A 13,813-nucleotide genomic window follows, 5' to 3' on the forward strand; every position below is an offset into this window, starting at 1 on the left:
TGTACGAAGCGAAAAAGAGCGTAAGGAGAGCAATGAGAGAAGCGTTCAGTGATTCTGAAAGTAAAACGTTGTCAACCGACCTGAGTAAAAAGAGAGAAGGTCGAAATACCGAATTCGGTCTTCCTAAGTTGTTTCACCGGGGAAGATCGTAACACTGTCCCTCCTTTCAATCGTCGTACGAACATCGAAATGGCAGATGTTGAGATAACCGATCGCGGAACTGAAAAGCAGCTACAATCGCTTATTAGTGGAAAGGCTTCAGGACCAGGCGAGATACCTATAAGATTCTATTAAGATTATGCGAAAGAACTTGCTCCCCTTCTAGCTGTAATTTATCGTCGATCGCTTGAGCAACGAAAGGTACCTAACGACTGGAAAAAAGCGCAGTTCATTCCCGTTTTTAAGAAAGGCCTTAAGAGAGATACACACAATTATAGACCTATATCGTTGACGTCAGTCTGTTGTAGAATTATGGAACATGTTTTATGCTCAATAATTATATAAAAATGAACATGGATTCCGCAAACAGAGATCCTGCGAAACTCAGCTCGCTCTGTTCCTCCGTGAGATCCACAGTGCAGTGGACAACGGCGCTCGTGTTGATGCCGTGTTCCTTGATTTCAGTAAGACATTTGACACAATCCCACACTGTCATTTAATGAAACACTACGAGCTTACGGAGTATCGGAGCAGACCTGCGATCGGATTCAAGACTTTCCTGCAGATAGAACTCAACACATTGCTCTGAATGGAACTAAATGGACGGATGTAAAGGTAATATACGGAAACCACAGGGAAGTGTGATAGGACCGTTACTGTTTACTACATATATAAATGATCTAGTACAAAGCATCGGATGCTCTTTAAGGCTATTCACAGATGATGCAATTGTCTATACCAAAGTAGCCACGCCTTAGATAGTAATAATTTGCAGAAGGACCTGCAGAGAATTGATGAGTGGTGCAGGCTCTGGCAGTTGACCCCGAACGTAAATAATGTAACATATTGCGCATACATAGGAAAAGAAATCCACTACTGTACAGCTACACTATTGATTACAAACAGTTGGAGACATCATCTGCCGTAAAATATCTATGCGTAACTATCCAGAGCGATCTTAAGTGGAATGCCCATATAAAACAGACAGAGGGAAAAGCAGATACCAGACTCAGACTCATCGGAAAAATCTTAAGGAAATGTAACTCATCCACGAAAGAACTGGCTTATAAGGCGCTTGTTCGTCAGAGTCTTGAGTATTCATCTATCTGGGATCCCTATCAGGTAGGACTGTTAGAGGAGATAGAAAAGATCCAACGAATACGGAGCGTTTCGTCACGGGATCGTTTAGCTGGCGAGAGAGCGTTACGGAGATGCTAAAAAACTCCACTGGCAAGCTTTACAAGAGAGGCGTTGTGCATGACAGATAGATTTACTATTGAAATTTCGGGACAGAACTTTTCAGGAGGAGTTAGGCAACATATTACTTCCCCCACATACATCTCGCTTATTGACCACAAGGAGAAAATTCGAGAAATTAGAGCCTACACAGAGGCTTACCGACAATCATTTTCCCACGCACTATTCTCGGGTGGAACAGGGGTGGAGGGATCTGATACTGGTACCGGAAGTACCCTCCGCCACACATCATTAGGTGGCTTGCGGAGTACGATGTGGATGCAGATGAATTTTTTTTCAGGCAGGCTCTTAATGACTTTTGATTAAATTATTTTTTTCAAGAAAGGTGCTGTATGGGTCTTTTTATGTGGTCGAACGAGGGTGAGGAAGCTTTCCAGCATATGGAAATGGAATTATCAAGCAGGTTACTCTTATACTTTAACTTTAAGAGTTACGATAGGCGAGTATATACAGTGCTGTTTTTCTGGGGGGAACGCTGGGGGATGCGTACCCCTAAACTTTTTACGATGTTGAAAACTTGGAAGAGTGCCAAAGATTTATTTCACGGAAGTAAATATTTTATTTCATTTTTTCGTGTTGGTAATTGCAATACGAACGATACCAGTCCAGTTTTTGGTGGGAAAAGCGAAGTCATTGACTGTTTCAATCATTTGGATGCTGCGGCAACAGTTCTCGACAACTCAATCGCTGGCAGCCAATTCGACAAGCATGTAGTGCCCTCGCCCGCTAATAGTGGGCGATGGTAGTGCTAAACGGATATGCGTACGCTCAAACGCCGAGCTACCGATAGCTGTCTCTACCGTCCTGCAACCATAATGATGTTGATGACGTCATGGCTAAAAGCAAACGGGTGGTATCCCATGCTTCAGTTATAAGTAATTTTCCTGCATTATATCCAATGTCGGAGTACCCTCAAACTCTTTTTTTTAGAAAAAAAGCACTGAGTATATATGTGAATGTGATTACGACACTGCCGACTTCTCCTGTAGATTTTCAATTTGTGAAATTTTTTTATTGGTATGAAACTGTTCTTGTAGCTCAAACTGCTGTCGTAAATATTTCGGTAAAGAGTACATGTGACCTTGATGTAACGCTGCGCTAAGCTGCGCACTAGCCACTTTGAAATACATCTATTGTTGTGTGGACTTTAAAGTTTCCTCGTGCCGCTTCAGCAACTTAGAAGCTTGCCGCACTTCCGCAAGCGCTCGCATAGCTGTAGAAAAGAGAGGCCGTTGACCTCTATATTGACATTTCTTTGCACAACGCACCACAAACACAACACTCTATTACTTGGAAATATATGATTACACTTTGGAGCTTATACCTTATACTACTTACTGAAATGCTAATGAAGCGACGAGAAATATTCTTTCATCTACACACCTGTGACAAGTATCATTCTACGAGAGTTGAAAGAATTTTTACTGACTTATGAAATGCCATATGGCTATTGAATGATGTTTTCATGCTTTGCCTTGTAAATATCTGTTTATTTTATTTGATATCTAGTTTCTAGTTGCGCTGTAGCATTGGTTTTATAAAATAAAATTTAATACATATGCTAATGTGAATACTTTCTGTTAACAGATTCATGAAATAATAATTTTATAGCCGACCGTTGTGGCCGAGCGGTTCTAGGCGCTTCAGTCTGGTATCGCGCGACCGCTACGGTCGCAGGTTCGAATCCTGCCTAGGGCATGGATGTGTGTGGTGTCCTTAGGTTAGTTAGGTTTAATTAGTTCTAAGTTCTAGGCGACTGATGACCTCAGAAGTTAAGTCGCATAGTGCTCAGAGCCCATTTAATAATTTTATAATCTACGTTCTTAAAAGGAAGGAGCACTAGGAAAGGAAAGAAGCATAAGAAGGAGAAGTGACTAGTAACAGGAACTACATACATAATTTTTTTCAAGGTCTTGGTATTTCTTTTTGATAGAATAAGTTGAGGTGCACTACTTTAGTGTTAAGATGTGACACAGGCATGAAGATGTAAATAGACATTCCCTTATCTGCATTGCTATCTTTACTGTAATACTTTTTTCTGCTTGTGCTTTGTCATGTTTAGGTATAAATTATTGCATTTGCTGCTGCTATTTGCTTGGCATTGTTTTACTGAGTTGTACTTTGTATTACTCTGATAAGCCAGTTTTACCACTGATTTATTTTTCTTATTTGCTGCATATTGTCTTATCTGAATTGTAATGTTGTATTTACTTTGCTAATTTAAATATGTTGCTGCTTGCTTTGCCATTTGTATTTTTTTGGTGTTCTTGTTGGTGTTAATGTTTATACTGCTGCATTGCCTCGTTCTCTAGTTTATATATATGAGCTCAGTAGATTTAAGTTAGTTTAAGGGGGGCTATGCTATACAATAAAATGAAATATGACGAGTTGGGAAGAAATGTATTGACAAGCTATAAGAAAAAGGTTTGGCTAAAATGTTTTGTATAATGAGGAACAATTATTTTGCTAGCTATGATTTTTTTGGAAACAAATGATCAGGTAAGAAAGATATGAAAGTTTAAATATAGATAAATGGGATTCTTTGTGGGAACAAATGTTGAAGTAAGAGAGATAAATGAAGTTTCAGTTGGAAATGAAGTAGTTTTGACTGAAAGTTACAGACCTATCAGTATGAAGGATATTATTGAAAGAAAAAAATGAAAAAGAGTTGAAATGCTCGTCAGAGGTACTGCGGTACTAAATGTTACACTGAAAACAGTCACTGTCCTTTCCTTTTGTGTTATTCCGCTATGTTTATGTGTACCCTTGTGTGTCTGTGTTCTTCCTGACTGTGTGTTTACCTGGTAAGATAAATTTGGTAGAATTTTTTTTTTTTTGCTTCTAATACTAAGCAGCATTCGCTATGATGAGGAATACGGTTATCCTCAAATCTAATCTGGTTTTGTAACATATTGTTTAATTTGGGAAGATGTTTGGACATTATTTATTCTGTTATGTTTTCTTTTAATGCTCATGTGTCAAGTTAATATTTCTAAGGATATTCTCACTTTTTATTTATTTATTAATGTCACAAATCCTGTAATACACTTGTATGTGTTTATTTCTGTTCTTTTGTAAAACCTATATTATTACAAATGTTATCTGTATTACCATGTTCATGATTGTAATGATGTTTTCTGTACTTTTGTAACTGTATTCTTATGCTGTAAAATTGTAATTGTATAGACACGAGTTCTTTAAGTTAAGTAAATAGTAGGGATTCATTTTACTGCACACATTTCTGTTGGTCATAGTATATGTATAAAATGTCAGAGGCTATATGACTGTGTTAATGATTGCACATGTGTTGATAATTCACCAAGGGACTGGTTAACAGCACTGCTGGTTCTAAGGATACTGCAAAAAGTTAGTGAGTGTACAAGTAGTGGTTTATCGACTTGCTGCCGTGCAGAGTGGCCACGCGGTTTGAGGCGTCATGTCATGGACTGCGCAGCCCCTCCCGCAGGAGGCTCGAGTCCTCCTTTGGGCATGGGTGTGTGTGATGTTCTTAGCATAGGTTAGTTTAAGTTAGTTTAAGTAGTGTGTAAATCTAGGGACCGATGACCTATGCAGTTTGGTCGCTTAGGAATTCATACACACATTTATGGACCTGCTATTGTGTGTGAATTTTCTTTTACTGCTCAGACTTTGTGCATAAAACTGTCATAGACTACTCTCCTGATGAATGATTAGGACTGCCTTTAGGGACTGTGAGGTGTTTTTTTGCTTTTGACCGACAGTATATTACTAATTATGTGCATTTGATCTATTTTATATTGTTAACACAAAAAAATTTTAACTAAGTAGTCTTGGCCACTACCCAAAACAATTTGCAAAATTTTTTGAAGGGAGCAGGAGGGCTATGTAAGTAGGCTGTTTATGAGTTTGTATGTTGGCAGTGCTATGTAGAGCTTTGCATTAATAACTCTGCCAGCGCTGTGACCACTCTGTAAGAGACTCTGTTGATCAGTCTAGCAGTTGGAGGTGAACAGCCAGCAGTGATGGAAGTTGGTGGTGAATAGCCAGCAGTGAGGGGAGCTGGATGTTAATAGTTGGCAGTGATGGAGGTTAGAGGTCTGAAGTGTTAGCACGAGCGGACGGTCTAGACATGTGTCCGTTATGGAAATTTAATTTTGTCAATGATCATATAATTTTTGCCGGCCGCTGGTGGTCGAGCGGTTCTAGGCGCTTCAGTCTGGAACCGCGCGACCGCTACGGTCGCAGGTTCGAATCCTGCCTCGGGCATGGATGTGTGTGATGTCCTTAGGTTAGTTAGGTTTAAGTAGTTCTAAGTTCTAGGGGACTGATGACCTGAGATGTTAAGTCCCATAGTGCTCAGAGCCATTTGAACCATATAATTTTTGGAACTGGATGTCACGGATGATTATATATTTTTTGAACTGGTTGTCACATTATTAAGGTAAAAATACATTGTTTGCTTTGGAACACAATCTTTCCTTTGCTAACCACATGCCTATCAGTAGTTAGAGCCTTCAGTAGTTAGAATCTTTTATTTAGCTGGCAGTGTTGGTACTTGCGACATTGCTGTAGTTCGTGTAATGAAGACATTCTATGAGGTAAGTGACTTATGATATGTATGGCTTATTGTTAGGGATTCCTTCCTATTCAGGGCCATTCTTTTGTATTAATTATTTGAATTTTGGTTATCATTTTTTGAGCAGTCATATCACGTTATCCTTGAATATTGTGGGTAATTAATGCGTAGCAAAAGTTTGAGTTCTGTTAGTCAGTGCAAATTCTGTAGGTCAGTGTTGAAATGATAAAGAATACGAAAGTGACACTTGCATTCAATTTCACTCAGTACTTTTAGAACAAAATACTTTTAAGTAAAGAAGTTTCACAAGGCATTAGCGTGATTTCTCCTGGAGGTGACATTTTCTTTTCCCATGTGGTACTTGTACCAAGTTTTTGTGTCAGGTACCGTTTCCGTAAATTACGAGACCCTGCCTAGTATCTGGCAGCAAGGGTATTTTCTGTAGTCAAAGTAGTAACACCATTCAATGCTGTAGTTTGTTTTGCTCATATTCTGCATAACATGTGGCACATTTTAAGACGGAAGCCAACCAAAAACTGAAGAATATACGGAATCCCAGAACTTTGTAAACGGCTAGTTACAGTATCAGTCTCCTTCACTATTGGCCATCAGTCACAAATCCTTTACTCAGTCCTGAACAACATGACGTCAGTTATTTGTATATCAGTAAGTAAGACGCACCAGTGAAAAAAGTGAAACATTCAAAAACCATAACAAGTACGACAAAGTTTCGACGTGCAATAGCTTGTACCTTATTAGATAGATCCCAGAACTGTTCTTGTCTTCTTCTATCTTGTAGTTCATCATCCGCTCGCTGACGGATTGCATATCGTGTACCCAACCTCTTAATTTCGTGTGTAGCATGTCTCTCACGCGTCGCACGTCCTTGATCCATCCATGGAGTCGCTGATCATTTGGGTGAATACCCTAAGCCACACAGAAAGTAGTTCAAATTAAGTGCATGATATTCCCAAGCATTAGTCAATGTTAACTTACACTTACGCACGGTGTTTCAAAATTACACCAGAAAACTTCGAAGGGTTGTGGAAGTTCTCTTGAAGAACAAAATGAGGACAGGAACCCGTGTCCGGAAACGCCACCAAACGACGCTAACAGAGCGTCGAAGTCATAGGCGCCGGCGCCTGCGTATATATGAATATACAGGGTGAGTTCGTGATGATGTTACAGAATTTCAGGGATTATGGAGCAGGGTAAATGTATCAATTTGAGGTAAGGAACCCTGGTCCGGAAACAAACGAGTCGAAAATTATAAGCTAAAATCGTTCTGATACCTGTGACAGTGGAGTGGGTACATGCACCGGTACTGTTGTTGCTGAGACTGTCATATAGGCAACTTTCAGAGGTGGTAGTGTGGACCAGAACCAGAAAAACAGCCTAGTAATCGTGGACTCTTGAGAGAATAACCGAGGAGCTATGTGAAACATGTTTCCTCTATTGAACAAGTGGTCATTGCTCTTAAGGTATACGTTTTACAGGTCACGTTTACCAGATATTTTTTTCACGTTTTTGTCCACTCTACCACCTCTGGAAGTTGCCTAAATTACAATCTGAACACCAGTACCTGTACATGTATCCCACTGTCAGAGGTATCAGAACGATTTGCGCACATAACTTTCGACTCGCTCGCTTCTGGACCCAGGTTCCTTACCTCAAATTGATACACTTATCCTTGTCCATCATCCCTGGAAGTTTGTAACACCATCACGATCACCCTCATATATTCATACTTCCGCCAGCGCCTGTAATTTCGAGGCTCCTTGGTATCTTTGGATGACGTTAGCGGACACGCATTTCTATCTTTGTTTTGTTCCTCAAGAAACCTTCTACATCCTCTCGAAGATTGTCGGTGTAATTTTGAAACGCCCTGTAGGTATCGCTACTACATAACACTTAAATTATCGTCAGCGCATGACCGCAGTTTCAATTTTATATAGTCATTACAAGGTATAGTAGAGAGGATATAAAATGTAGACTGGCAATGGCAAGGAAATCGTTTCTGAAGAAGAGAAATTTGTTAACATCGAGTATAGATTTAAGTGTCAGGAAGTCGTTTCTGAAAGTATTTTTATGGAGTGTAGCCATGTATGGAAGTGAAACATGGACGATAACCAGTTTGGACAAGAAGAGAATAGAAGCTTTCGAAATGTGGTGCTACAGAAGAATGCTAAAGATAAGGTGGGTAGATCACGTAACTAATGAGGAGGTATTGAATAGGATTGGGGAGAAGAGAAGTCTGTGGCACAACTTGACTAGAAGAAGGGATCGGTTGGTAGGACATGTTTTGAGGCATCAAGGGATCACAAATTTAGCATTGGAGGGCAGCGTAGAGGGTAAAAATCGTAGAGGGAGACCAAGAGATCAATACACTAAGCAGATTCAGAAGGATGTAGGTTGCAGTAGGTACTGGGAGATGAAGAAGCTTGCACAGGATAGAGTAGCATGGAGAGCTGCATCAAACCAGTCTCAGGACTGAAGACCACAACAACAACAACATTACAAGATTAATAGAAAGTAAATATCTGGTGATGCCTTATCAAATACACACTGTTCTCTGCCTATAACATCAGATAAGGAAGCTTCAGATTCTTCTAGGCAGTTACAGTTGAAACAGTTGACTATGAATGCTTGCTCTTGCAGCAATATGTCTGAGTAAAATGTCAGTCAGCAGCAGCCGCGCGAGACACAAGTAGCCATAGGGAAGTAACCGATTTTTTGATATTTTACGAGTTCCTAACCAGGAGCGAACTGTATAGTTTCATCTGTATGCTTTCATAGTTTAGTTTCTTGACTTTCTGCGCGTTAATTTCATATTTAATAAACACAATCTTCATGTTATCGTTTGCGTCGGATAGTAAACCGATTTTGTGATGTATTGCAAGTTTCTAATCAGGAGCGAATTAATTAGTGTCAACTGTGTACTTTGGCAGTTCAGTTTTCGAATCTCTGCGTTAATCTTAATTATTGGACATATTTCTTGTGTTTTCTTCCTTGTTCACAGTAGAGTGCCAAAGTGCGTGTCGAACGTCCTTGTTTGTCTGTGTAGTGTAGTTTTCATCGGAATTAAGTATGGAAAGGGACTGTGATGGCTATATGCGGATGCGATCCAGGTTGGCGACACTTCACTCTCAACTTCAGGCTGTGGTAGCTTTGGTTACACAGCTCGGTCCTTACCGGCGAGCAGCACAGTCACTGCTCGCGCTGAGGTTGACCCCTCACCTGTGATCGAGTGGGAGGTCGCCTCGGGGAGTGGCAGGCGGTGTAAGATTTCCTAAAGTCGCCCCAGTTTATCTGACAGGTTCCATGTGCTGTCTGTGGCTGACAGTGCCCCTCAGCCAGATGCAGTCGCTTGACTTGTTTCAGAGGGAACCTCTCAGCCTGCAAGATCCGGGAAATCAAAGAGGTTGTGATTACAAGCAGTTGGGAGCTCCAATCCGTTTCTCTCCTGGTGTAACCAGTGACTTCTTAAGATTAGTCCCTGCAAAACTCAGCAGTAATCATAGGATGCACCACCTGCACCTTTCGTCACTACGACTTCTCCCTCACCATTTGCGACTGTCTCATCCAGCTAACTAATATACTAAAATACCTTGGACTAACTTTCGACTGGAGAGTAACGTGGAAACCTCACCAACCAGACATCCAACACAAATCCCAAACCAAACTAAAATTACTAAAACTACTAACTGGCCTAACTTGGAGTTGCAACCCTCCACTGTCCTCCATACACACAAAACCTTGCTCTGACATGTTCTTTGCTACACGAATGTTGCATGGATTTCCACTCCACACACGTTCTGTGACTCCCTCCATACACTTGAATGCTATGCTTTCCATCTCGTTTCCCACAACCATAACGATGCTTTAATAACTCCTTACATTCTCACTTCTCCTCAGTCATACTGAATACCTCCAAATAACCTACAACATCAGCAAACCCGACTCCAAAATTTCAAACAATCCTATTGTGTGCTCTCTCCTTTCCAGTCCTATCATGCTGCCATGCCTCTATCTACACATACCACCAACCCACCATTTGCACACCCTCAGTGTCCTCTCCTAAATAAATTTCAACTGTGTCCCTCTCCTGGAACACGAACTCCATCCCAACATACCCATCCCACCAACTGTCAATCCAACCCACCCTGTCAGATTCTTCCCCAATTGCTCCCTCCTTGCCCTCTCTCCATACCATTTCCCCATTTACCCTGCCCCTGTTGCCCCCCTCCCTGTTCTCCATTCAAATTTATAGAGCCAAACACCAGCTACCCCTCTCTCCTTGTTCCCACAGCCACCCCATCTCATCACAACCTCTTACCACCATAATTTTCCTATCGCCCTCTATACCAGCCTTTTTTTCATCAGTAAGCTATAATTCCAAAGCAAGTCCTTTTCCATATTTTATCGAAAATGTAGAGTGCTCTGTTTTTAACGTTTGCCAGTATTTTTTCTGTTGTGTTAGGTGTCTTTCAAATGTTTATTCAAATGTTTAGTGCTCTTCAAACGTTCTTAACTGCGCTCTCGATTCTCATTTTTATCAGTGTTTTTAAACTATTCGCGAAGATAGCATTATTTATTATATTCTCTCATTAACATCACCTTTTCAGGTAGTTTTAAATTCATGATAAATATGAATCCTAGTTCTGTGTTTAGCGTCTATGTCATAGATAATATCTGTTGGCTGAAGAGCATGTTGATTGTCCCACTGCCAGCCCCCCCCCTCCTCCCCCCACACATGGGACGAGCGAGGTCGAAATAACAAAGGGAAGAAAACATCACAATGTATGGATCCAAGGGCTGGAACCCCTCTTCCTCTTGGGAATATTAATCACCTGGGCTACTCTCAGGGTTTTAAATTCAGATAGGAAAAAGTTTCTAGCCATCTACGTAATGGTCGATGACTTTGTTGTCAGGCGTCATCGTCGGTGCTCATTATCCATCAATGCATTCACTGCCTGTCATCATTCGCATCCAGACCTCGCCCTAGCCACTGGTCATCGCCACCCCATATCTTCACTGCCAGTCTTCGCCTCCACCATCTGATCAGCGCCGATTCATTGCCTGTTTGTCACCACCGCCGCCTCCATCTGTTTATCGCTGTCACTGCACCATGGCCGATTTAGCTGCTTCCTTCACTGTCAGATCAGAGACATTCTCATCGTTCATTACTCCACCACAATTTGTCACAGTCTTTCCAACGCCACTTCGGGGACCACTCACCCTAATCAACACCGTTAAACACTCTCTGCCGCCGGCCGCTGTGGCCCAGCGGTCCGAGGCGTTTCAGTCCGAAACCATGCGGCTGCTACAGTCGCAGGTTCGAATCCTGCCTTGGGCATGGATGTGTCTGATGTCCTTAGGTTGGTTAGGTTTAATTAGTTGTAAGTCTAGGGGACTGATGACCTCAGATATTAAGTCCTGTACTGCTTAGAGCCATTTGAACTATTTTGAACTCTCTGCCACTATGGAACATTGACTCTATCAATCACATACACCTCTCCATCTCCTGTTCCCACTCTAACTACACGGAGTCTGTCTTCTACCCCAACATACCTACATTCATCCTCCCTTAGCTACAGTATCCTGCCCCATCGCAGCAGTAATAAATGCATCTTTCCCCACCCCAGCTCCCCCTACCTTCTCTCTTTCAGCCATCAGTCATCTGCTACCTCCATCACTGACCGCCTGCATCACAGTCTGCTGGGCAACAGCTGCAACAGATGATGTCACAAGCACCATTCACTGAGTCTCACTGCAGTCACCAATGCAAGCAGGGCTGAAGGACCTGCAGAACTCCCAGGTAACCATCAACAATGTCGCATCTCACCACCCCCATTCTTCCATCTAAGAGCCAGTAAGAAGCCTACAAAACGTCAAAACACCAACATCTCTCCTACTCCCACACCTAAGAAAAAGCAAACTGAATCTGACGACATTCAGCATATGGACACAACTCCTGTCCCTTCGCACTGTTTACCTACTGTCCAACCTGACTTTCTCTCCAACTCTGACCAAAAGTTCCTCAAACCCAAATGCCTCATCCTCGAAATTAAATACCTACCAAGCCTTCACATCCAACAAATCATCCCAAGAAAAGCCTCCATCTCATTAAAGTCGTTGAATCCCAGTTTCCACACTGACCTTTCCAAATTTCCTTTGGTTATCCTTGGTACCAAAGCCTGCTCAACACCTCTCACCAGCATACTCACGGCCAAACAACACCAGCCTTCCAACCGTCCTCCCACCCCCAATGCAGTGTCACAAATGTCAGCCTTGTGATCATGGATTAGGAAACGGCATCTGAAATAAACAACCACATGGATTTATAACTCCAGAAAGCCCTTTGAATTAATAATGACTTTGGCCCCACTCACCACTGCCATGTCTTCTCTAAATTTGCTGCCACCATGTACACTCTCCCTAAAGAAGGAGTCCTAATATACCACCACTGCCACAAGGTCGAACCTTAAAAATTCCTACTCAGTCCCACCAATGACGAAAATGCCTCCATTACAATGATCAGCTTACTGAAGATCGTAAAAAACCACCTCCTATACAAACTGCAAAGCCTTCCATTTTCTTAAACAATGCCCTAACCTCCTACTATCTGTAACACCTCCCCCCCTCCCTCGATGCAAAACTAAGCTGCAACCTACCAAACCTAAGCTCACTGTCCCACTCTGTTCCACTGATACTCGCACTCACCCCAACAATTCCCCTGTCCAACACCCACTGCTGAAGATGTTATCAAATTATCCTCCAAAGCATTCACCCATTCCAACATCCATGTACTCTCTAACAAATCTCCCTTTTTGCCCACTCCATCTCAACAACGAAGCTACCTACTCCCAGAACCAGGTTCACTTTCCCTTCACCTTCCTCTATGCCCTTGTCTAAAACCTCAGCAGACCCCCTTCCCCCAAACAAACCATTCTAATGGTGTGACAGCACTACAAAAGCCTGTAACACTATATCTCCTCCCTCCCCACTAATAAAAATCTTTTAATGCATGCCCTGTTTGAAGACAAAATCCATACCTTTATTCTCCTTGAAATGTTCCTTCAGTCATTACACTGTCCAGACCTCTCTCTGTATCATCCACTGCACAGATAACCACCTTCCTCTGGTCAGAGATGCAGTTTCAATTGGCCACCACAAGAACATCCCAGTTCAGTCACAACCCTTATATAATAATCCTACCAAACGTGTTATCCTTGCCCTATTTTTCGGAAGACTAACCATTACCTGTGCCACCATCTACATCTGACCTATTCATCCTATCCCCTATGATACCGTCACTCATTTTCCACTTACATCATGGCACTGATCTCAAAATTAGTAGTAAATCACGTGGAGGACTCCAGAGGTGGCATCAGTTTTCTGACTCCCTGCAGGGTGTTATTGCTCCCATCTCACACCACACCCATCCTGAAAGCAAAACCACCCCCTATGTCGTCCTAGCATCTCCCAGATTCTTTGGACGCCTCACTGCAGAAGTCTATAATATGATTGGAAGTGAATGTCTACCTGTATTCCTCATCATCTCTCACACAGAATCTCATCCTTGTGCACCCCATCCCAACCTCCATCCAAAAGTTATCTAAGACTGCTCACACATCTACTGGAATGCCTAGTGGGAATCCATAGAAACCCAAATTGGAAGTTGCTTCCTGACCTTGTAACACCAAAGCTTAGACACTACATACCTTTTGTTGATTCATTTAGCTTTCTATTTTGTTCAACATCCCATTGTTGAACTTCTGTAATTGGCATACGATTAATTCGATACTGCAATAAAGTGTAATCTCTGTAATATGCACAATA

General features: G+C 41.8%; 1 protein-coding gene across 1 annotated transcript in view; it reads right to left on the minus strand.

The window, feature by feature from the left end:
• Positions 1-13,813, minus strand: part of LOC126234386 (uncharacterized) — a gene marked incomplete at its 3' end in the record, with an annotated part of 230,476 nt that overhangs the window by 107,757 nt on the left and 108,906 nt on the right. Inside the window, exon 5 of the mRNA XM_049943077.1 lies at positions 6,723-6,898. Within this exon, the coding sequence (XP_049799034.1) occupies positions 6,723-6,898 (176 nt within the window). The remainder of the gene's footprint in view (positions 1-6,722; positions 6,899-13,813) is intronic.

Source organism: Schistocerca nitens, chromosome 1 (assembly GCF_023898315.1).
Source record: "Schistocerca nitens isolate TAMUIC-IGC-003100 chromosome 1, iqSchNite1.1, whole genome shotgun sequence".
Classification (NCBI taxonomy): Eukaryota; Metazoa; Arthropoda; class Insecta; order Orthoptera; family Acrididae; genus Schistocerca; species Schistocerca nitens.